Source organism: Corvus moneduloides, chromosome 22 (assembly GCF_009650955.1).
Source record: "Corvus moneduloides isolate bCorMon1 chromosome 22, bCorMon1.pri, whole genome shotgun sequence".
NCBI lineage: Eukaryota > Metazoa > Chordata > Aves > Passeriformes > Corvidae > Corvus > Corvus moneduloides.
Genome location: NC_045497.1, coordinates 1197818 through 1224353, shown reverse-complemented (window position 1 = coordinate 1224353; position 26536 = coordinate 1197818). Strand labels below are relative to the sequence as shown.

At 57.0% G+C, this 26536-nt stretch overlaps 1 protein-coding gene across 10 annotated transcripts in view; it reads right to left on the bottom strand.

Moving 5' to 3' along the window:
- SAMD11 (sterile alpha motif domain containing 11) overlaps positions 1-26536 on the bottom strand; it is a 152513-nt gene that overhangs the window by 9185 nt on the left and 116792 nt on the right. For all 10 annotated transcript variants that reach the window (XM_032131840.1, XM_032131843.1, XM_032131844.1 and 7 more), the window contains 5 exons: positions 19387-19479; positions 13033-13197; positions 8353-8503; positions 471-586; positions 41-119 (listed from right to left, as the gene is read on the bottom strand). In XM_032131840.1, coding sequence (XP_031987731.1) covers positions 41-119; positions 471-586; positions 8353-8503; positions 13033-13197; positions 19387-19479 — 604 coding nt within the window. The remainder of the gene's footprint in view (positions 1-40; positions 120-470; positions 587-8352; positions 8504-13032; positions 13198-19386; positions 19480-26536) is intronic.

Genomic DNA, 26536 nt, shown 5'->3' with positions numbered 1-26536 from the left:
TGGTGCCACCAGGATGAACCCAGCCCCTTTTCACTCTTACCTGGCCAGGTTTTGCTTCCGTAGCATCTCCTGCTGCCGTGCGAACATCTCCGCCTGTGCCGGCTGCAGGAACCCGTAACCTGGGGCAGGGAGAACGGCACTGGGGGTTATTCATCTCAGCACTGACCCTTGGCTGCCTCAGGGCCAGCTCCCCAGAGGGGCAACTGAGGGAAAAAGGGCACCTGAGCGCTGCCTTTCTGTTCCAGAGCCCAGCTACCCCTCACTGCCACGGCAGCGTGGCCACAACACAGGGCCAGGAAGGCCAAGAGCAGCCAAGGAGCTCTTTTTGCTGCAGAACTGGGGCGAGGTTGGCACAGCAGTCATGGGGAGACACAGAAAACGTGTCCAGGCTGCTTGGCTGAAGGGCAGATTGTCACAGGCTGCACCTCTGCCCTGCCCTGGCTGCCCACAAGCGTCACCCCAGCACTCACCTGGCGTCTGGCACAGCGCCGACGGCACCCCGAGGAAGGGAGGCCTCAGGTGAGGCCCCAGGGCGATGTGGGGAGCGTTCTGGGGTGACAGCAGAGGCGGTGGGTGGGATATCTCCCTGCAGCAATCAGAAAATAAAGCCATGTTGAAAACCTGGAGGCTGCAAAGGGCCCTGGCTCAGGAACAACATCTTGGCTGCAGATGAGCTGCATCCTGACCCAGAAGCTCTTCTCTGCCTGCTCACCCACATGCAGAGCTTCTAAAATGGAGAGAAAGAACCAAAAGCAGCAGAACCAAAGGAGAAGAAAGCAGCCAGGACTCCACAGGTCCCACATATTCCCCACCTTTGCTTCTGTGGCCTTTCAGCCGGGCTGTCCAAAGGGATTTTCCCTGCCCATGGCAGGTTGAAGGGGGCGGCTGAAGATGCTGCATCTGCCCCTCCCCTTATCACATTTGGGTTTCTACCTCGACCACCTCACAGCTGATAAAGAATTCTGTGCTTGGGGAGCTGGAGAGCGGTTTGGGAAGATCTGAAGGCATCACTGGCTTGCCTTGCAAAAAATCCCTGTCCTAGCTGGGCTAAGGGATGATCTTTAATTCTGGAGAGAAAAGCTGGAAGTGAGGCAGAGGAAGACACAGACAGGAGAGGGATGTGAGCAGGGCAGAATGGGTAGAGCAGATGCCAGGGGGTGGGAAAGCTGGGAGAGGCAGGATTGGGTGGTGGGAAGGGGACAGTGCCTGGAAAAGAGGCAGGGAGCACTTGCTGGCAGCAGGAGGGAAGGCAAAAAAAAAAAAAAAAAAAAAAAAAAAAAGGAAGGGAAGGGAATAAGAGCCAAGGTCTCTTCCATTAGTCAAATCTGCCCTGGGAGCCTGCAAGCAAATCTGCTTTCCGGCTGCACGTCTCTTAATTCCTTTTGATGGCCACTTACAACATTATTACCTTCATCAGGGCATCCAGAGGCAGAGCCAAGTGCGGGGCCGTTTATTTTCATTTTCCAGTATCTCCCTGGAAAATCTGCTCCGGGAGAGACTGGAGGGCAAGGGAGAGGGAGCCAGAAGGTGCCTGCGACTTTGCCACAAACCCACCCCGTGCGCAACCAGCGCGGTGGGGGGATAACGGGAGCGTCCCGGCCGTCCATGCCCCCATCCCGCACAGCCCATGGAAAGCCAGACAGGGACTCTCAGGGGATGAGCTGGGCAAGGACAAGACCTTCCCAGCGCAGCTTTTACCCGCATTCCCTGCAGCAGCCACTACAAAACCACTGACCCGGCTGAGCCTCCCCTCCGAAATTCCTCCTCTCCCCTACGCCGTGCCCATCCCGCCCATCCCCCGCGGCCGTCTCCCGGCTCTCCTTTCCCTCCTCCCCGGCTGCCCTGGCTCTCCTCTAAACTAATTGCGGAGCCGGCGGTGTCTGGAGGCGCGGCGCGGATCGATGGGCGCTGTTGAAATGTTAATGCCGCCCGTGCGCCGCGCCGCGCTCCGCTGGCAGCTCCAATTAATCTCAGGTAACGCCGCGCGCGACCTTCGGCTCCGAGCCGGGGCAGCAGCCAAGCGATGCTTATGTAATTACACCGTGAAGTGTGTAATCACCTGCCCTAATCCCCGAGGCCTCACAATTAGCCGGGGCCGCGGTCGCCGGGCTGCTAAGTGCTGCTGCCACCCGCGCCGGCCCGCGGATGAATAAGGGACAATTAAAGCGGCGTGACGGGGGCTCCGAGGTGTCCGCTCGATCGTAATTAGCTGTAATCATGGGGAGACGAGCCTGGCAGACGTGCTGGTCGTTTTATAAGAAGCAATTTAGGAAATCAAGTCGCTGTTAACCATCGCGTGGCCGGGCCCTCCCCGCCTTGGGAATATGCTTCCTCAGGAGCTCCGGGTTGCCCGTGGAGAGCTCAAAAACAAAGGAGCTCCTTGATTGACGCCAGTCTGTGCCCAGGAAGGAGAGTGCTGGATGGGGATCAGGGCCGGGCGCTGGAAAAGGAAGGGTTCTCCCTTCGGTGGCAGCCCAGCGCTCATCAGAGGTTGTTTTTAGGCTTTCATGTTGTGCTACGGGGCATGACTTTGATCCCTAAGGAATGCACATCTGCTCCAGACTCTGCAGTTCATTCCCTCGGAGCTTCCCTGCCTTCCTGGGCCTGCTCTGGGTGCCTGGCTGGGGAATGGGATGTAGCAAAAGGACAAAGCTCCTGGACCCGATCCCATGAGCACGGCAGCCTGGAAAGCAGCTGCAGGTGGCTGGAAGAGGGGCTGGATGGGCCACATCAGTCCCACACACTCCACCACACGCTGGGGACGAGCCCCAAGGTTTGGGAAATCCGGGGACACGCACTGACACACGCTGTCACCGTGCCTGCCTGGCACAGCGGGACACAGAGACCCCTCAGCTCCCCCAAACACCCACACACGGCTGCTGGTGCAGCCAGGAGCAGCCCAAGGTCCCTCACACGGCACTGCCACACCCTGGGGTCAGAGCAGGGAGGCTGCAGATGGCCCAAACAGCCCAAAAAGGCTGCAAATAGCCAAACCCAGAGGTCACTGCACCTCTCCTGCTCAGCACCAGTCCCAGCAGCAGAGACCTTAGAAAGCAGGCAGGCATGCTCATAGATATTTAGGGCAGAGGGGATTTTCCTGCCTGCAGGGAGCCTGATGCTGCCCAGCTTCTGCTCCAGAGCCCTGGGGAACCCCTCAGCTGCGTGGCCACGAGGGACAGATCCTCTGTGCCACCCCAACAGACCCATCCTCCTGGGCACAGAACCTGTCGGAGCCTGCCCTGCTCCCTGCCAGCCCATCTGCCCCGTCCTTGGCACGGGGAGCTGGCACAGGAGGGAGGCAGCAGCACCAGGTCGTGCCCTGGCATGGGGCTGGGCAGCCCTCCCAGCCAGCCAACTGCTTCCCAGCCAGCTTGGAAAGAACTGGCACCCCCCGAGGAAAAACCCCCGAGACCTTAACAAAGGCTGCTGTGTTTTTAACAGCTGTGCACCAAACACCGACCCCTGCACCCTCTCCCAGCCTTGAATCCCCCATGAAGTTCCTTCGTCCTCTTCCTCCACAGCCCAGAGTCAGAATTACAGTCCCCTCCTCTGAGGAGGTGAATTTAGCCCCCGGCAATTACATCTGATAAGCCTTGTCCTTACCTTGCAGAGAGCAATTCTGTGTTGCTGCACATTCCTCCCCCAGCCCCCTTTTCCTCTTCCCCCCCTAAAATGCCAGCTGGAGGCTTGTGAGCAGGGTATTAGGGGATTTGCACTGCACGCTGCTAAATTTGATATGTCCTTTAACAGGAGACAAATGGTTCACAAGGCTTAAAAAGTATCGACTTTTCTTTAACAATAAGCACTAATGGCCTTCAAATAATCAATATTTAAAGTCATTATGGGGTTACACATTATACTGTTAAAGCCAAGCCTTTCACTTTAACCCCATCATATCCTCCCAAGTCCCGAGCAGAGCTCCCCCCGGCTCAATCCGAGCTCCCAGGGAAGGCTCGGAGCACAGGCTGTGACTGGAGATGTGAGAGGGTCAGGAAATGCAGATTGAAACCGGCAAGGCATGGAAATAAATTTAGAACGGATGGAAGAAGAGGGAGGGGGGGGCGAAAGAATGCATGAAAGCTCTGCTTTCTTCTGCTCTGCATTTGATAGGAAGAGACACTTTAAACCCGAGGTAACAGGCAGGAGGCACAGAGCTCCTCGCTGCTCTGCCATCCCCAGACACTGCCAGGAAGGGAGAATAAATAAAATCAAAGGCCTTGCTAAAAATGGTGTTTGGGATTTCCAGGCAGGAAAAGAACATGTGCTGGCACTGCCCTCCCAGGGCAGCAGCAAGGCCTGGCCACATAGAGGGGCTGGCTTGTGCTGCCCCTCAAAATCCAAACTGGTGCTGAAACCAAACTGGTTAAATCAGGTCAGGCTCTTTGGCCTTTGCTCTGCAGAACATTCAGCCAGCTGGGATCTGGGGAAGGATCCTGCCAGGGCAAAAATCAGAAGATCAGAGCGTTCAGAGAGGAGTGGGGGACTCAGGGCTGGGGTGGGTAAGAGCAGGAGAGAGATGGTGCCCAGAGAGGGCAGGAGATGTGCCCAAGGAGCCAGCAGGGAAAAGGAAAACCTCCCCAAAGCAGGGGGAGGAATTAGGTGGTGGAAGAACAAACCGTAGCAACAGCAGATGGGAAGACGGGAATCCAAAAATGCTGCCTGGGTATTTTGGGCACATCTCTGCTCAGAGAAAGCCTCTGGCTGGTGCACGGTGTCTGTCAGCTCCTGCAGGGGAGGCAGCGGGGGCCTCTCGCACACTCGGTGGCTCCCACCCCCAGCTCACTCCTGCCAAGGGGCTGGACTTCCCAGGACCCCAGGATAGGGGTGCTGATGGCAGCTCAGGCTGGCAGCGTTCCGTGTCCCCTGGCATTCCCTGCCGCCTTCCCCCGGATCCTGGGAGATGAACTGTGCCCCCACTGCCTCTTCAGGCCCCTGAGTGCTTGTACCCAGCACCTGCCCTGTCTGTGGCCATGCTCTGCCTTCTCCCCCCGAGAGAGGGGCAGGTCCCGCCAGACCCTGCCACACACTGCAGGCACCAGAACGAGCCCCCAACAACTCCCAGCACAGAACTGGAGCATCACATCCAACCAGGAAGCTTCACCCCACTGCCCACAGAGTCCAGCAGCTCACCCAGCCCTGCCCAGCTCCTCTCCAACCCCTTCTGTGTGCAGGGCATGGAAGATTTTCCCTCAAGAGGAAATCTTCCCCAGGCTCCACACAGAGAGAAGCAGGGATGAGCACCTCAGGCAGGAACACGCCAGGCTGAAGGACCCAGCGGAACCATTGCCAACAAATCTTGGAGACAGCACCCAAGGAGCAGGATCCAAGCAGCTCTGCGGGGTACAGCCACCTGCCAGCTCTGCAGGAGAGGCAGCAGTTTGGGGATGGGAAGAGCTCCAGGCTGGAGTAGCTACAGTGGCACCTTTCAGCTGTACCCTTTCCTCATCCAAGTCTTTTTATAACACTGAACTCAACCATCTTCCCAAACAAACCACCAGGCCCTGGCACTCCAGCATCCAAGCTGAATCCATCTCGAAAGGATCTAGGGAACCAAAACCAGGAAAGCAAATGAATTCTCCAGCCTGTGGCTTGAGTCTGCTTTTGGCAAGATGTCTCAGTGTCACTGACTCCTCCCAAGAGATGGAGAAGGGAGCAAAGAGGTCAAGGGACCACTATGCCACTATCAGGACCTTGGTCCAAGAAAATCCATATCCATGTGTTTGTGTGTCTCATTCCCACAAAGCCAAACCTCCCAGCCTGTTTCTGACCAGCAAAGATGTAAAAATTAATTAATGACAAATGTCTGAGCACACCCACCCACCTTCCCAAGTGTCCCCCAGCTCAGCCCCTTCACACCTGGGCAGCGGAAAACTGCGGGCACAGCTCCCATTGCCAGGCACGTTCTCTGCATCGCTGCCTCTGCAGAAACACCAGCACTGCCCTGACCAATGAAACTGGGTCACCAGTGGGGGTTTCCCCTCTTGCTTTGCCAGCTGAAGGGCTGAAGTCACCGATTATTCCTGCCCACAAAGCTGAGAGCTCACCTGAGCCGCACAGATCTCCCGGTAGGACGTGGAAATGGAATTTTAACACCGCGCCAAGCAGCTCTCATGCCCCTGCACTGTGGTTATTACCTCTGCTCCTGGGAAAGGAGACACCATAAATCCACCTATGTTTGCTGGGAATGTGAGGCAGCTTCCTCCAGTGCCTCCTCCCCTGCCAGTGCCCACCGGGACCCTTGGGAATTTCTGTTCCTGCAGGACAAAGGTGCACGAGGCTGCTCTGATTTACCCCCTTGACAAGGACCACAGCAGCAAGTACAAACCCGAGGCTAACGGGGAATGCAGGGGAGGAATTACCCCCCACAAAACTTTACTGCTCTACAACCCATGGCCACGGCTTCTCCTGGCATTCCAGAAACAGCTGTGGCGCTCCGGAGGAACAGCTGGCACAGGCCAGCTCCAACCAGGCCACTTCTGAGAGGGAGCAGAGGGACACCCCTCGGCGGTGCTCAGGGGGCTGCAGACCTCTGGGGAGAAATACTGGTCCTGTGGACTGATCCCAGCCTGGTTTGGGTTGGAAGGGACCTAAAAATCACCTAGTTCCACCCCCTGCCATGGGCAGGGACACCTTCCACGGTCCCAGGTTGCTCAGAGTCCCATCCACCTGGCCTTGGACACTTGCAGGGATGGGACAGCCACAGACTCACGATGTCAAGCCATGAGTGTGGGGCACAGTTCCCACCGCCCAGCAGGATTCCCCGGCTCTGCTAACACGGATTATCACCCCTGAGAGCCTGGCCAACTCAATCAAGATGAGCAGCAGTGGTTTGGTCCAAGAGTCATCTCCCAGTCTTCAGTCCCTGTCCCAGCCAGCAACTTCCCTCCGCTCTTCCCAAACCATGGAACGCTTCCTGGCCTGGCCCAGCTCCATCCCCCCAGCACCTGCCCGCCAGTGGCAAACACCTCTGGGTTTGATCTGGATCTCCCCACTCTCAGTCTGCCCCTCCTGTGAGCAGCCTCCACCCTTCCGTGGATGCTTTTCCAGGCAGCCCTGGGGCTGGCCTGGCTCCTCTCCAGCCCACACAGCGCTGGGGAAGCGTTCCTGAGAGCGGCTGCACGGAGGCTCCTCCATCCCTGCATTCCTCCCTCCCAGGTCTGCTGCGATCCGCACGGAGCGGGCGGATTTATGGGGCGGGTTAGCCAAAGTACGCGCTGTGGGAGAGAGGTTCCAGGGCTGCCCAGCCCCTCCTCAGTGCAAAGGTATTGGTGGGAGAGAAGGAAAACCAGACGGGATCTCCAAGGCTCTAAATGGGGGGAAAAGGCTCTGGACTCAACCCATCCATACACACCCTACAGAGCTGACAGGGCAGCCTGCTCCGCCCCCATCCCGACACAAAAGCCAAAAGAAGTGTAAATAGCAGAGCCTTTCACTGCTCATCCCATGATACCCAAAGCTTTTGCATCCCCACGGCCCTCTCCCATCCCGCTATCCCTGTCAGGAACGCACGCAGCTTTAATTTAATTTCCCTCTGAAGTTCTTGATTGCAGAGGGAATGGCTCGTGGCACAGAGCAAGATAAATGAGCTAGAATTTCCTGGGGGCGGGGGGATATCGGCTTTCCAGCACTCCTAGCAGTGGGAAAGGCAAGCTGAGGCTCTTTTCCCTAACAAAGAAAACTTCTTCTCTTTCCGTTCCATCTCAGAGCATTTCTTCTCTCTCATTATCTGGGGATGCTATGAAATGCAAACTTAAAACACCTTAACTTGCTCTGTGCCCAAGAGCAGGTGAGAGTGGCATCTGCTCTGGATACCCAGCACAGGTTTGGGATCATTCCAGCCTGGCAGTCGCTCCCCTGGATGTGGATGTGGATGTGCACAGGCACAGATCCCCCCCTTTCCACACAGACACCCCGGAGTGTGGCAGGATCACCCCCAGCACTCCTGAACCTGCACAGCCCCCGAAGGAGACGGTCACACCTCGCCCAGGCAAATCAGCTCTGCCCACCCCGGGCACTGCTGCCCTCTCCCATGGAATCACACAACCCTTAAGGTTGGAAAAGCCCTCTAAAACCACCGAGTCCAACCATTACCCTGACAGCGCCGTGGTCACCACCAAACCACGTCCCCAATGCCACATTCACACGCTTTTCGAACGCTTCCAGGCACGGTGACACCCCCACTCCCCTGGCCAGCCCATCGCAATGCCTGACCCAGTCGTTCCCCCCCTCCCACAGCCCACACCACCCGTGCCACCGCTCCAGCCCGGCCCGAGGGTGCCCCGGTGCGAGCCCCCCGCCCCTGCCCAAACCCCGCCCCGGGGCGGGCGAGCGGGCCCGGCCGTGCCTCGGTACCTGTCGGGGAAGTGGCTGTCCCTGTGCTGGGGGAGGCCCTGCTTCCTGCGCTGGCTGGACGAGTTGCTGGCCGAGGGGATGTGCGCTTCCATCGCGCCCGGGGTCCGCGCCGCCGCCGCCGCCGCCACCTCCTGCCGCGCCCGCAGCAGATCTGGGGACAGCGGAGGGAAGGGATGAGGAGCTGCTGCTGCTGCCCGGCACCGCGCCCGCACCCCCCAGCCCCGGCCCCGCTCGGACACACGGACAGACGGACAGACGGAGGCACCCCCGCCCCGCTCCCGCCCGCCGCCGCTCCCCGGGGCCGCTCCGGGGCTGCTCGCGGCTCCCCGCGGGCGACAGCGCTGCCCCGGGGCTGCTCCCGGCCGTGCCCGCAGCCCCCGGGCGACAGCGGCTCCGCTGTCCCCCCCTTCCCCTGGCCACCCCCGCGGCTCGGGGCGGCTCTCGGGCGCCGGGGCGGCGGCGGAGCCCGGCGGGGAGCGGCGGCCCCGGCACTCACCCGGCCGAGCGGCTCCGGGCGCGATCCGCCCCCGCCGCCCAGGGAGTTTGGCAGCGGAGGAAATTGTGCAACTACGGCAGGGGGGTGGATTTGCTCTTTAATTGCCTTCCTGCCGGAGGGAGGGAGGGAAGGAGGGAGGGAAGGAGCGGAAAAAAAGGGAGGGAAGGATGGAAGGAGGGATGGATGGATGGATACGAGGAGAGCAGAAGGAGAGGGAGGCATTCCCCAAACTCCCTCTCCCGGTCGGTCCCGAGCGGAGCCGCCCTGGCACCTGCCCCGGTCCCACCGTGTCCCCTCCGCCCCCGCCGAGCTTCTCGGGGCTCTGCCCGGGACCCCCGTCGGGGGCTCTGCAGGGCTGCACCTGCCTGGCACAGCGAGGACGGGGAAGGGCTGGGCCCGGAGCAGCTGAGGATGGGGTACAGCAAGGGGCCCTCGCTCCCAGCCTTAGGCACGGCGCTGCCAGGACACAGCCACAGGTCAGAAGGAAACGCACCCCCTCATTCACCCTGCACTGCGCTGGCACCTGTGACCTGTGTCACCCCGGCAGCGGCACCTGGGCAGTGACACCTGGGCAGTGACACCTGGGCAGTCCCTTCGGGGCGGTCAGTGCAGACCGGCTGCCCACACAGTGCCCTGGGAGGGACAGAGCAGGCAAGGCCGGAACCCACCCCAAGCACAGCCAAGGAGGGGAGGTGATGCAGGTACAGCCCGTGTGCCACTGCCCTGGCCTCAGGGAACAACAAGTGCCATGGACACCTGTGCCAGGCGCACTGAGGCCTTTCCAGGGAGCTGCTCTCTCCCAGTTAAGCATCAGGAGTCCCTCAGTCCCCGAATCTGTATGAAATCCCCCCCACACAGCTCACATCCCACCCCAGAGCCTCTGCTGCCGTTCACGTGGTGCACAGGAAACATACCCACAGAGGAAACCTCCCTCACCCTGCACCAACCTGCCAAAGGAAACCAAAACACAGCTGGGGAGAGGAGCAGAGGCAGATTTATCTCAGGCAGCATCACACCTCGAACACTGACCCTGCACAGCCCTCACATCCAGAAGCACATCCACCTCTTCCCACAGCTGATCTGTAAAGCCACATTCCTGTAGGAGCATTGCACAACCCTGTAGGTGCCACGCCTCCCAACTCCTTGTCTCCCTTTTCCCACCAGGCTCCTTTCCCAGCTTCTGGGAATCCCAGCCACCCCTGTCCCTGCTGGCACCAAGATGTGCCCAGCCCAGCCCGAGCTCCATCAATCACAGCATCAAACACTTTGGTGATGGTCAGGGCTGGAGCCCTGAGGTGGGGTGAGAACATTCCCACAGCTGCTGTTTCTGCTGGCAGGAAGGGGGACAGTGGTGCCCAAATTTCTGGCCACATTCCTTCCCCTGTCCCCACGCCCCCAGCAGAGGGGACAAACACTAAAATGACAATTCTGAACTGCACAAGCCCGTGAGAAACAGCCAAACACCATCAGATCACAGAAAAAGCCCACAGAATTCACCGAGCCAGGGAGACCGTGCACCTCCAATGTTTATAAATTAATTATCTGAAAAACCCAGGTCACTCCTGATTGCCACGGCGGCTGTAATTTAGAAGCCTGGCGTGCAGCCAGCTCCAGGAGCCGCATTGATCCTGAATGACCGCAACAACCCCCGCACACACCCCCTCTCCTCTCCCCTTCCCCCTCCTCCCCTCCCCTGCGCCCCTTCCCTGCTGCCCAGACCCCCCCGAGGATCTGTTATTTACAATCCTGCACTCTGACAGTTGGGAAATCAGATTGATTGACAGTGGGACGCTGGCGGATGGAGGTTCCAGGCACGGAGACAGACTGAATTCAGAATGTGGGATGAATGCCACTGGGAGAACGGGGGCGGAGGAGGGGGGGCTGAAAAGCAATTAAAAAAAAAAGATTTCTAAATTATTAACATTTTTTAAATTATTAATGTTATTGGTGCCTCCATGTGAGCCCGCAGATAAACTGCGCTTTGTACTGGCACTAATAATTTATAGCCCAACCAGAGCCCTGTGGCGTGGAGACAATCCAAAAATACACCAAGTTTTGTCTTGTCAGTGTTCCCCGAGCGAGTCTGGCTGTGCAGGCGCCTCCTCCCCCCCTGCCCACCCCAAAACCCCAGCGTGACCCCCCCCAACAAATGCTGATGAGACAATTTAATCATCATCATAAAAACACGTCAAGCTCTCAATGCAATGAGCTGTTCTCGTTATTTGGGGGGAAGGGGTGATCCCAGCTGTCCCCCAGCACACCCTGGTGGGATGGACACGTCCCTGTGCCCAGCAGCCACCCAGGGCCAGTGTCTGTCCCAGTGCTGCTCACACCCCACGTTCTGTGCTGTGTCCGAGCTCTGCTGGGCTCCCCAGGGGCTGCACAGCCCCCACGTCACGGCTGAACACTCAGCACCTTCCTGCCTGCGAGTGCCACCCCTTTGTCACACCCTGTCCCTCCCTCTGCGCGTGTTCCCGCACGTCCCTGTGCCACCCCAGCCCTGTGGCACACGGCTCTGCCCCTCAGCCATGAGCTGAGTTTGCAGGAGCTCTGCGATGCCTGGCATAGCCCAGCACCACCCAGAGCTGGTGCCACGCTCCCCACGGGGGCTGGGGCAGGTTTGTGCCGGGCCTTTGCTGATAAGCAAATCCTTCCTCCACAGCAATCGCCTTCCTGCCCCCAGAGAAGCCAATCAAATCAAACAGAGTGGAAAAGAAGACAGCCTCTTCATTAACCTAACAAGGAGCCCTGGGGATTTACACTCGAGACCAGAGATTCTCCTCCAGCTCTCGCTGGATGCTCCGCTGAGGCTGCTGGTGCTCCTGCCCTGCCTCAGCCGGGCTGGGATGTGCCAGCCCTGCACACCTCGGGCAGCGAGCAGCAGAGGGACAGATCCTTGCACGGCTCTGCCCTTCAGTGACACTCCAGCCTTCTGGAACAGCACCACCTCTGCCACGTCCCTGGCTGTGCCTGATCCAGCTGAGTTATTTCACTCCCATGCAGGAGAGGACTCGGGACAGGGCACAGCTTTGCTTGGCATCAAACTGGGCCAGTGCCAGCAGGTTCTGCTCACCCGAGGGCAGCTGGAGTGGGTGAGGAGCCCGTACCTGTGGAGGGATGCTCGTGGATCCTGCATCCAAGTGGATCCAAGGTGATCCCGCAACCGCCTGGTGCCCCCTTTAGGCGCAGCCCAGGACGTGCTGGATCCAGCCAGCTCCCTCCAAAACCCTGGGAAAACCTTCCAGCAACCCCTCAATCCGTGTGGGACTCACCAAATCCCAGGACTGCAGGACCTCCAGACACCGCTCCAGCCCCAGGAGAAGGCAGCAACATCATCTCACCATTCCCATCCCTATATGTCAGGACTGTCTGGCACTGCCTCCATCTCACCCCCCTGGCTCCACACCACAACCCAAATCTCTTACTCCAGAGATTCCCAATACTCCGATGGACACAAACTCTTGAAACAAGCGACGAGAAGGACCCCCCTCACCTCCCCTGCAAAACACAGAGCACTGCTGCTGCTGCATTCCGGGAAGGAAAAGCACATCCCCATGGATGGCTGCAGAAGGAATCAGCATTTACAGATGGCCAAGGGGAGATTCCTCCACAGAGATGGACAAAGGCTCCGCAGGACCCCCTTCAGCAGGGTACACCACACCACGTGTACCCACGGCACGACAAACAGCCAGCACTGCAGCCCACCAAGCCCTCAGCACACACGGGGCTCGGGGACATCTCCCAGCCTCATCCCAAATGGGCCCAGGGCTCGGGGACATCTCCCAGCCCCATCCCAAATGGGCCCAGGGCTCGGGGACACCTCCCAGCCCCATCCCAAATGGGCCCAGGGCTCGGGGACATCTCCCAGCCCCATCCCAAATGGGCCCAGGGCTCGGGGACATCTCCCAGCCCCATCCCAAATGGGCCCAGGGCTCGGGGACATCTCCCAGCCCCATCCCAAATGGGCCCAGGGCTCGGGGACATCTCCCAGCCCCATCCCAAATGGGCCCAGGGCTCGGGGACATCTCCCAGCCCCATCCCAAATGGGCCCAGGGCTCGGGGACATCTCCCAGCCTTATCCCAAATGGGCCCAGGGCTCGGGGACATCTCCCAGCCTTATCCCAAATGGGCCCAGGGCTCGGGGACATCTCCCAGCCCCATCCCACGTGGAAGCAGAGCCCTACCTCCGTGGCTGGGCACTGCCATGCTGTTGGCCAGCTGGTAGAGCCGCTGCTGCTGCTGCTCCTCGAAGGTGCCGTGCTCGTTCAGGGCTGACATCATGCGCCTGTAGTGCTCCTCCGGGGTCATCTGCGTCACCGCCTCCTCCAGCAGAGGCGTGTGCGAGTTTTCTGAGGAGCACAAAGATTTGGTTTTTTTTTTTCCCCCCCCCCAGAGAGAAATACAGTGGAGAATCAAGATAAGTACAGGGACAGCACAAAAATAGAGAGGAACAGGGGTAAAGGGACATTAGCACCAATTCCCACAGCTCTCTGTTGTTCCCACTGGGCCTGACGTACCCAGCTGCCACATCAGCTGTCCTTGTGCTGGAGATGTACCATCAAATGTGGTCAAGACCACCTGCAACCTACTAAATCTCCAAATTTACGTACAGGAAAGTCCACAGCACACAAAAAACCTCACCAACCTTTTTTTTTTTCCTTCCCCCTGAAGCACCAAGCACTGCATTGCAACAACACAAGATCACCTGCAAGCTCTGTACCCTCAAAGGGGACAGGGAGGATGGAAGAGTTCACCGAGTTCTCAGCCCTTCATCTTCGGGGATGTGAGCTCTTTGTTCAGCTCATACCTGACCAGACAGGCACCTCTTTCCCCCACCTTTCTGAGCACTCAAAGGACAGCACAAAGTGAGAGATGTTCGAGCAATGCTGACACGCACCCAAGGGACAGTGCTGACATCCACCTGCCCAGCTCTCAGAGGGGACATCTCGGGAGCAGGTCGTTTCCCATCTGTACCTGAGGCCATCCAAATCAGCCCCTCCCTCTCCACGTTCCCGGAATGACTGCAGATCCCGGGAGGGAGGTGCTCTGGGGAAAGCCCTGCCTGCTCCGGGGGCAGGAGGGATCCCAGTCCGGCAGTCAGGGAGAGAAAACCACAGGGGTTTTGTGTTTACTGTAAGCACAGCTCACAGTAATTACTGCTCTCCGCCTTGGCTGCTCCAACACTATTTTATCTTGGATCTTTCCCACAGGCAAAGCCTTTTCATTACTCAGAGAGGAACTCCCAGGCACGCTCTGAGCAGGCAGAGGGGAAGGGCGCAGCAGGACGGGCTCCCCCCACGCCGCAGCCAGGGACCACCGTGATGCCCGGCGAGTGGCAGGGCCACCCTCCCGTGTGCCCCGGATTCCTGCTGCTCCTCCAGCCTCCTGCTGTCGCTGGCAGAGCCCCTGGGGGAGCAGGGCAGGTGATGCTGCTGCAGGGCTGGCACTCGGCACCAGCGCCGTGGCCGATGCACGGGCACTGGAAATGCTGCTGGGAGGGGCCGTGGGCCTGTGCCACAGGTGAGAGAAGGGCTCCTATCAGGAAAGGTGAGTCAGGGGCAGACAGAAACAGCCCAGGAGACAGAGTGGCTGTGAAACGAGGCCCTGCCACAGCAGCTCAGGGACTGGTGCTGCCTTTGTCTGACACCCAAGCCACGGCACAGGGGCTCAGGCTTTGGGGGGATGCAGCTTTCACGGGCTGTAATGAAGCCACCCTCTCCCCAAAACACAGGAGGGAAACATCACCATCACCATCATCACAATAATAATAACAGTAATAAAATATAAAAAAAAGTAATAATGAATAATTATAATAACAATGATAATTCTAATGATTGATTATGATAATAACAACAATAATAATAATAATAGAGTCTGAGCTGCACAGCATTTCAATACCGAAGGGTGGCATCCCTGGCTCCCAAGGCCAGTGCAAAAGGGAAACGATTGCAGCTCAGGCCAGCCCTCAGCACAGCACTCACTGTCTGTCCCTGCAGCCTCAGCTCGGTGCCCCAGTGACACACATCTGCACCCCGGCACCGCTGGCTCCCTGGGCACATCCCGGCTTCACGGGCTGCTCCCGACCCCGCTGGGATGAGGAGCTGGGTTCCCACGCTGTCCTGGGTCCCCCACCCCAAAAACCAGACCCCAAAGGCAGGAGCTGCTCTGGAAACAACCGTGCTGTGCCTGCTCCTTCAATCCCACCCCAAACCTGCAAGACAGCCATGGAAGCAGCAGGGGAGGGAGGAGAGGACAGAATTCCCTTCCAGGCCTCCTTCTCACCAGGGAGGATTCCCTCCTCTTCCTCCTCCACCCCTGCCACCTCCCCCAGGGATGCAGAAGCTCACGGTTTCAGTTCCTCCTGATGCTCTTACCCAAAGGTCTAAGGAGCAAAGCCACAGACCTGATTTAGAAAAACACTGATTTTTTTTTTCCCCCCACAGCTGTGTCATTAGAGCAAAAAAGGGAGGGGGGGAGGGGATTTAATAACACTTAATTACCATAAACTCTATCGGATCAGCCGCAGAGCAGATTTCAGGTGCAAGCAGGGGAGGGAGAATGGGGGTGGCGAGGGGAGGCTAAGAGGAAGGAGGAATCCAGGGAAAGGCTGGATTTCCATGCTTAAAACTTGGAAGATTTCACATGACTCAGCCGGCAGTAATTCCAGCTTTGCTGGAGCTTTGCTGTCTGCTTTTGTCATTACCAGGGGTAATGCGGGAGACTGATCTCGCCAAATCTCCTGCAGCCACTAGGTGTGAAATGGACTCTGGCACAGCCCCGGGGAGGCAGAACCAAGCCAGGCATCTGCTGGGCCCTCTGCAGACCCAGCACATCCCCTGTGCACCCCAGCCCAGGGGAGCCCAGCTCTCCCAGCTTCCTCCCCTCTCCCACCCTCTGCCAGGGTCCTGCCAGCACAGCCACGGGAGCTCAGGTTCTGCACAGACCCAAGGACATTTCGCTGCTGCACAGCCTCTCCACAACATTTGCCAAGGCTCATCCTCCCCAGGCAACGCCAGACAGGACAGGAGCACCCAGCCTGTCCATCCCCCCCCTTCTGTCCTACAAGAAACCCGTGGCAGGCCAAGGCTCCCTTTCTTCAACCCCAGTCAGAGCTCAAGGAACCTGCAGCAAACCCATCCCACCCCAGACCCAAGGCCGGGGCTTGGTCAGCAGCTTTCAGGTCTTCTCTTGCCTGTGCCCACTCCCCCATGTTCAGCAGCCTGGTTTGGGGGGCAGTGGTGCTGTCAGCAAGAACGGGGCCAAACCTCATTTCTTCCCTCGGCCTAATTGGACAGCTGCCAAAGCCACCAGCATATGGATGTCCCCCCCAAAGGAGAGGGACAGACGGACAGAGGCTGGATCTGAATTGCTCAGCTGCAGTCCAGCTCCAGTTCTGGGCTCCTTCGTTAACCAGAGACCAGAGAGATATTGTTTTGGTTTAAAAGGTGCACAATAGCACAGAAAGCAGGATGGCAGCAGGAGCAGCAGCCTGTGAGCCCAGCCAGCCCCCAGGGGGTGAGCCCAGTGTCCTTCCCTACGTGTGTTTGCCAGCACTTCATCCAGCCTGCTTTCCAGCCTCCCCAAGGCTCCTACCAGACACGCTTTTCAGCGGCTCAAGCGGGAACCGAAACGCTCTTCCCCATTTTCCCTTTCCGCCATCCTCCAGCCGCATTTCAGTCTCCAGGCAGTGGGGAAGGAGACCTCCAGCCACGCAGGAGCGAGGGTTTCACCGGGGAATTGTGTCCCCCGTGCCCTGCCAGCACAGCCCTGGCTCCGAGGCGCTCCCATTTCCACAGGAGACCGGGAGCGTTCCGCTCTGTTTGACAGCGGCAGCGCGGCCCCGTTTCCTCCGAGACACGGCTCCCTTTTGATCTCTGGAGCGAGCTCTGCGGAGGGGGCAGGGAAGGGAAGGAGGCTGCTTCCCTCTGGAAGGGTTTCCAGCCCTACAGGTGTTTTTTCGCTCAGCTCAGGAGCGGCAGTGATTTCCTTGGCCGCCTCTGCTCCCCTCGTCCCATCAGGAGCGGCCACGGCAGCGCAAGCTGAGCCACGGGGTCACTGCTCCTCTTCCAAGGCTCTTCCAGAGCCAGCCCAGCTGTGCCTGAGCCAGAGCTGCTCCCAGGGTCAGCGTGGGATGGAGAGGGGCAGATCCTGCCTGGAGCCCGTCACCATCCCTGGGATGCAGGAGGTGAAGCAGCAGCACCTGCACGAGGCACGGGAGCACCAGGCTGCAGGGAAAGGGTCCCAGGAGATGCTGCAGCCCCGGCTCCTCCAGCAGGACAGCAAGGGGCTGATGGGATCCTGAATTCCAACCAGTCCTTGCTTCCCTTCCCATTCCCGAACTGCACTCTGGGTGCCAGCCAAGGCCCCACACTGTCCAGCACTGCCCCACAGCAGCAGCTCCCAAACCCCAGGTGAGTGAGTATCCATCAGGGGCCATCCCGTTTGGGAATGGTTTGCCACACAAGGTGGGTCCTTCTGTTTCCAGGCAGAGCTGGGAACACAGGGACCGTGTTTTCCCTGTGGCATCCACGCCACAGGAGTGCTGCTGGCTCACAGCAGGATGGGAGTGCTCAGCCTGAGGGGGGTTAGGACACAAACCTTGGGTGCAGCCCCTTTTCACACCGGGGTGGGGAGATAAAAGCCCCAAAGCACAGCAATCTCAGCCCCTCACTGTTCCAATTCCAGCATCAGCACAGCCTGGGCTAAAACTCCTGCACAGCTCTGGAGAGAACAGGGGCTCCCCAAGGGTCTAACAAAAACCACTGGGAGATCAGCAAGAGGCCCAGCTCTGAATTTCCATTCTGTCTCACCTCAAAGTGGGAGTAGAAAACAAAACTTTGCTTTATTCAGGGCTTCCTGGGAACTCCTCTGTTAAAAAGTTGGGGGAATCCCTGCAACTTTGGGATCCAAGGAGCAGGATTTAGATCCTGAGTGCTTCCTGCAAAGCCAAGGACTCCTCACACCCTGCCCTCAGCCTGCAAAAAGGGTGGGAAGGCCCAAGGAAAGGAACAGAACGAGATCACTTGACCCTGATGCTCCCATGGCAAAAACATCCATCTGTGCCAGCTCAGGCACTTTTTGAGGACGAATCCAAAGGCAATCCCTTGGTCTCACATGGCTTGGTTGAAGTTCAGCCCCTTCCCAGCCAGCCCACACAGGTTCTGTTCCCTGGACTCAGCTCCCAAGCACAAACTTGGAATTACAAGGGGCACAACCTCAGCAGGAACAGCAAAATAGAAAATGTGTCCCAGGAGCCTCGCATCTGATGGAACAAATCTGTTTATGAACCTGTGGAAGCATCATCTGGAACTCACCTGCACAGCCACCAGAAACATTCCAGGGATAACAGGAATAGAGCAGATGGGGAAAAAAAAATCAAGGAAAACAGATAAAGAGGAGCAGTTTAGAGGGTTCCCAGTAAAATCTGAGGCACTTCTGCTGTTCCAGAAGAGTTAACAGGCAGGAGAGGGTTACATCAGAGAGGATTTGGTATTTTCCGTAGTGACACCAGCACTCAACATCCTCTCAGAGAATTCTGCCTTCACATCATCATCTGGGCACAAGGAGGGAAGGAACAGGAACATTCTGAGAGATCAGGCTGCAGGAGAGGTCCCCACAACGGATCTTTATAAAGCAGAATATGAAGTGCGTGGTTTGAGAAGGCCTCAGGACAAACTGCTGCAAGAAGTGCCCTCTGAGATTCCCTGGATGGTTTATTGGGAATCCACCCCTGGAGGAGTCTCAGCTGGACTCCAAACCCAGGGAGCAGGATCCAGCTTCACACAGCTGCTCTGCTTTGGGTTTTTTAATGGCCAGAGAGTGCAGGTTTAGGCACAGGGATGGAGGTGGGTATTACTGACAGCTAATTAGTCTGATATTAACTACAAAGCCTTTAAGTAAACGGCCTGCAAAACCTCATTTACTCAACCTGGAGACAAACTCATTAACTGCAGGCTCCATTACCCATCCCACTCTGCCAGTCGTAAAGAAAGTTTAAAAATCACGTTTATAGGAAAGAACTGGAAGGCAAATCAAGAGATAAAAACCCCAAAAAAACAACAACAAACCAAACCCTAAATAGAGAAACCTTCTGCAGATTCCATCTCTATAGGAACGCTGCCATAAATGCATAAGAGAAAACTCAGCAGCCCCATTCTCCCTGACAAGCTCCTTTTTTCCCTTTAAAGGAGCAGATGCCAGCACGATCAGCCTGTGTGTACCTTTTATATTAAACATGCAATCAAGACATTCTGCCTGAAAAAGTAGGAACACCCCTAAAATCCACCTCAAAGGCTGCAGCCTGCTTTTTTTTAATCATCAAGCAATTACTGTAATTAAGAGGCAATCCCCTTTCTCGCCCTGCAAGGCTCCCTCCGAGGAGATAAAGGAAAAACAGAGCCCTGGTCGCCTCCTCCTGCACCCCCAGTGCCAGACACAGCTCCCACCCCACAGCCCTCCCTCCTTAATTTCAATTAAGTTCCACTCACGGGAAAGGAGAAGAAAGGGAAGGGGGTGGGGGAGGGAGAAGCAGCACTTACCCTTTGGGGACTCACTTCGGGCTTTCTTGCTCTCTAAAGGACACTCACTGCTGCTGTTGGGAGAACATACTCTTCTCTTGCCTAAAATTTCATCTAGGAGAGAGATGAGAAAGCTGAGTGTCAGAGAAGGCTGCACTTTCCTCTGTGCAGGAGCGACCAGAGAGACTTTGGTATTTTGCTGCTCTCTCTCTCTCTCTCTCTCACACACACACACACAGATATTACAAGCAGAGAGAGAAAAAAATGAAAGTAAGAAAAATCATCATCTTGAGAGCCTTGATCTGCTTTCCTAATCACGCAGCCCAAAAGCACATAATGACTATTCATACACTGATCAATGCAACGTTTTCAAGCCATAAATTCTGAATCCAGTTGATTTCCTTACTGAGTTTCATCATTTGCTCTGGTGCCTTTTGTCCCCCCGGTGTTTCCACTCCTTTCATGCCCTGATGCAAAGCAACTGGGGGAGAGGAAGGGGAGGAAAAACACAACACAGGAAAAAAAAAAAAGCACAACAGATCTCTGAATCTTCCTACCACAGTATCTCTGTCTCTCTCTCTCTGTCTCTCTCTCTCTCTCTCAGTCTCTCCCCCTCCCTCCCCCCTCCTCCTTCAAAACCTCAAGGTCCTCAGCAATCTTCCCCCTCTGGATTGCACGGAAACACTCAAGCCTTTTGCATTACTGCAGCCCTCCAAACCAACACCAAATCTCTAATACACAATTACAGCGTTCCCGAGCAGATTTCGAATCAATATCCTCCCCTAATAACGCTGGGGAAACTGAAAGCATGATGGTGCATATGGGCAGGAAGGAAGAGCCTGTTTGTCACTGCAAGCATCAAATTCTCATCTATCAAGGGCTTGTTAAAGATGCAGCACCTTAAAAGAACAAAAAAAATTTTTAAAAAAATCTCCCAAATCAGCAGCGTATCTGAGTGAGAACGGATTGGATCTGCCTGTGAGCCCCAGCACAGCCAGGCTGCTGCGATCTGCCCGAAACGTGGGGGTTAAGGAAGGTTACAAACCCCCTCGGTCCTATTTATAACAACAACAACAACATTATCGCTGTTCCAGGGGACATTTCCAGCCAAGCAACTGTCCCCTGCACTCAGGATCACTCCCCATCACTTGGAATGCAGCTGAGCAGCCCAGGTTGCTGCCGTGGCAGGGATTTATCAGGGGATCAGAGCACAGGGCTGAGCAGAGCAGCCCCAGCAGGTGCCTCTGCCCAAGGAGCAATCCGGCAGCTCTGCGAAGTTCCAAGTGGCATTTCAAGGCTTTGAAGAGCCCAAGCTGCCTCCAAACTCAGCTTGCCACGACCCTGTCACCAAATCCCTCAGCAAAACTGGCACTCGGAGACGATGCAGAGGCTTGTGACCGTGCAGAACCCAAAGCCAAGGAAACACAGCAAAACAGAGAGAATTGGGAAGAGCCAGGGAAGGACAGGAGCACTGGTGACAGCGCTGGAGCTCTCTCAGCACTTCACATCCCAGGTGCCGAGTCAGCCTGTCCACACAATCGGCATTTTCTCACTCCTCCTGCCTCAGTTTACCCCTTACATAACTCGTCCACAGCCACTCTCAGCTTCCCAAGCTCGCAGGTACCTGGCCAGGGAGCACAACCAGAGCCAGCAGCTCCCTCCCCCTGGAATGCTCCATCCTTCATGCTGATTTTCCTGGAAACGTTACCCTGATACTGCAAACCCTCAGTGCTGGAGGCCAAGATCATATATCCTGCTCCTCCTCAGGACTGTTCTCAGCCAGGATTTGTGGCTTTGGAACAACACAAGTCCCATTGCTCCGCTCGCCCCTCCCAGCCCGGGCAGGAGGCAGCAGAGCCCAGCAGGGCTGGAGGCAGAGGAGTCTCCATGGAAAAGAACTGGTGACAGAAGCACGGGGTCCATGTGACAGCAGTTGGAATGTGAGCAGTGAAGATTCCTTGGTTTCACAGCTCTGCCAAGGCACCTCGTTCCCCCATCCCTGCTTCCCTCCCGCTGTTCCTCTCCCACCCCCGGGCCCATCTGCCGGCAGACGCTCGCTCCGGCTCGCGCCGGGCCCTGCTATTCCCAGCTATTCCCAGCTATTCCCATGCCATTCCCACGCACGTCAGCAGCCCCATCTCCCTCCCAGCTGGCTGCACCGGGGCAGGGCAAGACCAGGATCACGCAGGAACTCTGAACTGACACCAGCCCGCTCCGACCCGTGCCCCACCAGCCCCTGAGCCCCACAGGTGAGCAGCCAGGTGTGACATCAGCCCCTGGGAGAGGGGTCCAGATTCCACACAGTCCAGATTCCCTCCAGAGGGATGCCACAGTTTTCCCCAGGGTGATCCTCCTGGCATCTCAGGTTCACCTCGTCCCACAGCACCAAATCCCACGAGCTGACTCTGGGTTTGGGCTGCCCCCGGCAGTTTTTCAGTGACATCACAGAATCAAACACTTCCTCTTTTTTATTTATTTCCTCAGTTAAGGCAAAGCCCTGCAGTGTGGCAGAGATGCCTCTGGCCCCAGAAGTGTGGGGACTAAATGCACAAGAGATAGAGTAAGCAAGGAAAAGGAATAAAGATCAGCATAAAGATCATCACAGAGACGTAACAACCCACCCCAAATGTACCGAGTCGGGAGCAGAGCACAGGACTGAACTCAGATTTTCTGAGTCCCAGCCCAGGGCTTTAAGAAGTCAAAGCCCATCTTTGCTTCCTGAGCTGCAAGCAGAGAGAGGCAGGTCCCACCTGCTTTAGTAACTCAGTGAACTCCCAGCTGCCAGGGTACAACCTCAGCGAGGTGTCTGTGCTCCAGCACCCATCCTCTCCTCCTCAGTCCTGTGCACAGCTCTGCCACCCCACTGCCACCTGCCCAGCCCTTCCACAAGACCCTGCACTCCCAGTCCAGCCCTGGATCTCCACCATCCAACCCCTCTCTGCCCTGGCACAAACAGCAGGACACCGAGATGGGAGCAGCCACAGTCCATCTCCCCCTGACTTTGCAGCACCAGCAGCAACAAAACCAAATATGTTTTGCAAATGAGCTGGCAGAGCAGCTCCTGGATGTCTCAGCACCCTCCCAGACACAGGTTGTGCATTTAGTGCCTTGCTGCTCATCAACCACAAAGCCCCAAGACAGATTTTGCTCAGCCCATGCACCTGCAAAAGGCAACATCCACCTGAAAGTATGGGGAGCGATGGCTGGGGTTTTGTTCTCCAAATCCCTGCTTTTGCCTCCTCTCTCCTGCCTTCTTACAGAGCGTTGCAGTTGAAAGGAAGCCAAATCAGGGCAGTTTTTAATATTACAGCTGAAAATGAAAGACATTATCAGTGGAACTGTAGGGTTATGAAGCCAGGCCAGGCAGTATCACCAGGAAGGGGGGCTGGGGGAAGCCCCAGGCAAACTGATCACCCACTGCCGCCAGTGCAGCACAGCCCTGAGCACAAACCCCCTCACCCAGGTCCCCACACAGGTCCCCAGATCCCACATCACATCCCAGGCTCATGCTGGCCTGGCAAGGCAGCACAGGAAGCGACCCGGAGGGAGGATTTGGGGACAAAGTCGAACATTTTCCCCAAAGCTGTAGAAATCAGAGTGGACTTTTTCCTCCCCTCTTTTGTGGGAAGCCCAGCACTCACCTGCTGCACTCCTGCAGTGGGGCATGGAGACAGGGCTGGGAAGCAGCTGGAGCAGGACAGCACTTCTGTCCCCAGCACAGGGATCACCCCAGGCTTTGCAGCAGCAGGAGAAAGGATGTGGGCACGGCCCCATAAACTAGCTGGTGTGGCAGCCAGGCTGGGGGAGTTATTTTGTCTCCTGCCCTGCTCTAATCCTCAGCCTCCCTGCACTCAGCAGAGCTGCCTGGCTTAAGAGTCATCCTCACCAACACATCTAAGAACCCCAAGCCTCCTGATCAGCTTTGAGGAGAGGACTTGGGAGCCTAAGTCTGGGGAGATTAGAAAACCTATCCCTAGGCTTCCCCAAAGACAGAGGGGCTTTATCCCCACCCTCCACAGGGAATCTGCACCAAGGACACTCATGGTGAGAGCTGAGCACAGGGGTCACCTGGAGAAGGGAGATTAATGAGCTGCTCACAAGGTTTTTGCCCTCCCAGCGTTGCTGAATGGGCTACAAAGGGCCCCAGTTTCAGCTGAGGGACTGCACCAAACTCTCCTGCACTAAACTCTCCTGCACTGTGCTCCTGCTCCAGCACAATGGGAAGAGATCGAGACCTATCTCACGCTCCCCATGCACAGCACTGAGCCTGCTCTGAAAGCTTCTTGGACCACAAAGTCCCGAGTAAACAGAGAATGGAGCCAACTTCCACGGGAAACCACCCAGGCTCGGCCAGCCAACATCCAGCGAGACCAGAGCCCCTCTTCCACCTCCTTTCCCATTATTTTAAGAGAAGGAAAACATCCTTGCTCTTAACTCCAGCCCTGAGGATGACAATCCCCACTGGCCAGTCTGAGATGTCTTGGCAGCATCTTCCCCTTTTCCTTTGGCACAGACAGGCTCCCACCAGAGGAGCTGCTCCGCTCAGCCGAGCCTGGAGCTCCATCCCAGCCGCTCCTCCCGTCCCTGTGTCCAACACAGCAGGTTTGGGGACACCCTGGGGACTCCCTCTCCCAGCCACGGGCTTCTGTGAGGAGCTGCCCCAGCTTGCTGGGGCTCAGCAGGCCCAGAGCTGCTCCCAACAAAGGCTGGTGGGAGAGGGGGATCCATCAGCACCAGCCCTCACCAGCAGGAATCCACAGAACAAAGGCAGAGGGAAGCACAAGGTCATGGGAGTAACGGGCCATAATTTAACTGAGGGCAACAAGAATGGGGAAAAAAAAAAATTATTGGGGAAGCTGGGGGCAGGGAAGCAGTCAGCTTCTGGGATTTGGGATCCTGGAACAATACCAGAGCAGGGCAGCTCCCAGGGCAGGGAAGGAGGGGACAGGGAATACTGCTTGGTCTCTGCATGGGGAATGCCAAAGCAGCTGCAAAATAAAGGCAGCATCCCCCTCCCAGCAGGCCAGGTAATGGTGTCTGGGACATGGCAGGAGCAGGCTCCAGCCCCAGTGACTGCCCCGGGTTATCTCGCTGCTCCTGCTGTCCCCACACCTTTATCTGTCTGCTGGTGTCACTCAGATTCCGACGGGGAGCGCTCCCGTGCAGGAGCAGCCTGACAGCACAGACAGCAGGGCAGGGTGGCACTGCTGGCTCAGGACTGTCCCCAGCACAGCCCGGGGTGTCTGTGAACCCTCCCCAAGCATCACCCTTTGAGCTCCCTGGGACAAGGGACTCCTGGCAACGAAGAAAAACAGGAAACAAAGGGGAGGGAGGGATGGGACACAGGAATGGGCTCTCACTGCCAAGCAAGGAGGATGCACTATGGAATAACCAGAGTTCTCTCTTTTTTCCTCACTTTTAGAGGCCTTTGGCTCAGCCTGGCTGTGCAGTCACTGCTCTCAGCAGCAGAGGAGGGCTCCAGCAAGAGCCAGTGCCCATCACCACTCTGATCCCAGTGCATGTCACAGCAGCACCACAAAGGCTGGCTCGGTGTCACCGACCCTTCCCCGACTGCCAGTTAACCACAGCACATGGGAAGGAGGGGGCTGAGCAGGATTCCCAGCAGATAACACACCAACCAGCCTTTCCTGGGCACGGGAAGCAGCCTGGATCCCCTTCCTCAGCTCCACAGGACCATCTGCCTCTCCTCCCACCATCCACAGTATCCTGCTGCTTCCCACCTCCTCACGCTCCATCTCCCCAGCTGGAGCAAGGCACCTGAAAGGAATGGCCAATATTTCAGATCCCAAGGAATGAAACAGAGGGAGGTGCAGGAGATGCTGGAGCCATCCTGCTGCCTGCCTGGAACGAGGCTGTTTATTAGGGAAGGTGCTCCAACATCCCTCTGGCTCCCAGGTTCCTACAAAATTCATTTTTACAGCATGCACCAAAGCCACGGAAAGGTGGTAAATATTCATAGTATGAAAAACGCTCATGGAAAGGATATACTGCACTTAAGAGAGAGATCTGAATTAATTTTATATGCTGCAGAGAGGCTTTTTAGCAATCACAAACTTGTGAATCCCAACTTTCTTACAGAAAAGATTTAAAGAATGCAGCTGGGAGAGTGGGCTGGAAGTCCAGGCCTTGTGGAGACTCATTTTCCTGCCTGGAAAGGAGCAGGTTCCAGTGGATGACGCAGGAGAAGGGGGAAGTTTGGTAAATCAGGGACCTGAGCACAGTTCCAACAAACAGGTTATGAACTCCCCATCCCTGGCAGTGCCCAAGGTCAGGCTGGACACTGGGGCTTGGAGCAGCCTGGGACAGTGGGAGGTGTCCCTGCCATGGCAGGGGTGGCACTGGATGGGCTTTAAGGTCCCTTCCCACCCAAACCAGTCTGGGATTCTGTGACCACAAACCTCTTGGGCAAAGCTTGATTGGCCCCAATTTCTCCCTCTGTGCTAAAAAGCCGTGAGAGCTGGCACCACTCCCCTGGCACAGAGACTCCTCAGGCCTGGGGAATGCCACCTGTCACCCAGGGAGGCAGGGACAGCACCCCTGTCCCTCTGCTGGCTCCGGGGTGCTCAGAAGCCTGTGGTTCCCTCCAGCACCCAGCAGAGCTGCTCCTTCCCAAGGCTCCCAGCGTTTCCTCAGCACAGGGAAGGCCGAGGGCAGCGATTTCCAGCAGAGCTGCTGGTGGTGCTGTACCCCCTTAGCACCATTTAAATGTCCAATTGCACTCATTCAGCCCCTGAAAAAAACCCTGCTCCTCCAGCCCGTGACAGCTTTGACAGCCAGACTCCTTAATTCCTTTTTCTTATTCCCTTAATCTGTCATCTTTATCAGGCTGGGGAAGTGCCAGGCAGCAAGCAGGAGCCCCGGCCCCGATCAATCTCCACATTACAGCTGACAGAATGGTGCTAATAACTTATTGATCTCATGTTTGCCAAGCCCCAGTGGGGCTGAAAGGCTCCCATTGATTGGCTTGAGGGAAGGAGCCTCTCAGCTGAGAGCCAAGCGGAAAACCTTCAAATTGTCTTCTTCCCCAGGAGCTGGGAGAGGGAGGGAGTGGGGAAGGGAGGGCAGGGACCAGGACAGGGAACTGAAGAGGAGGAGAAATGGGAAGGAAGAAGGATGTGTGTGTCTGTGAGATGGGGATTAGGAATGGAAA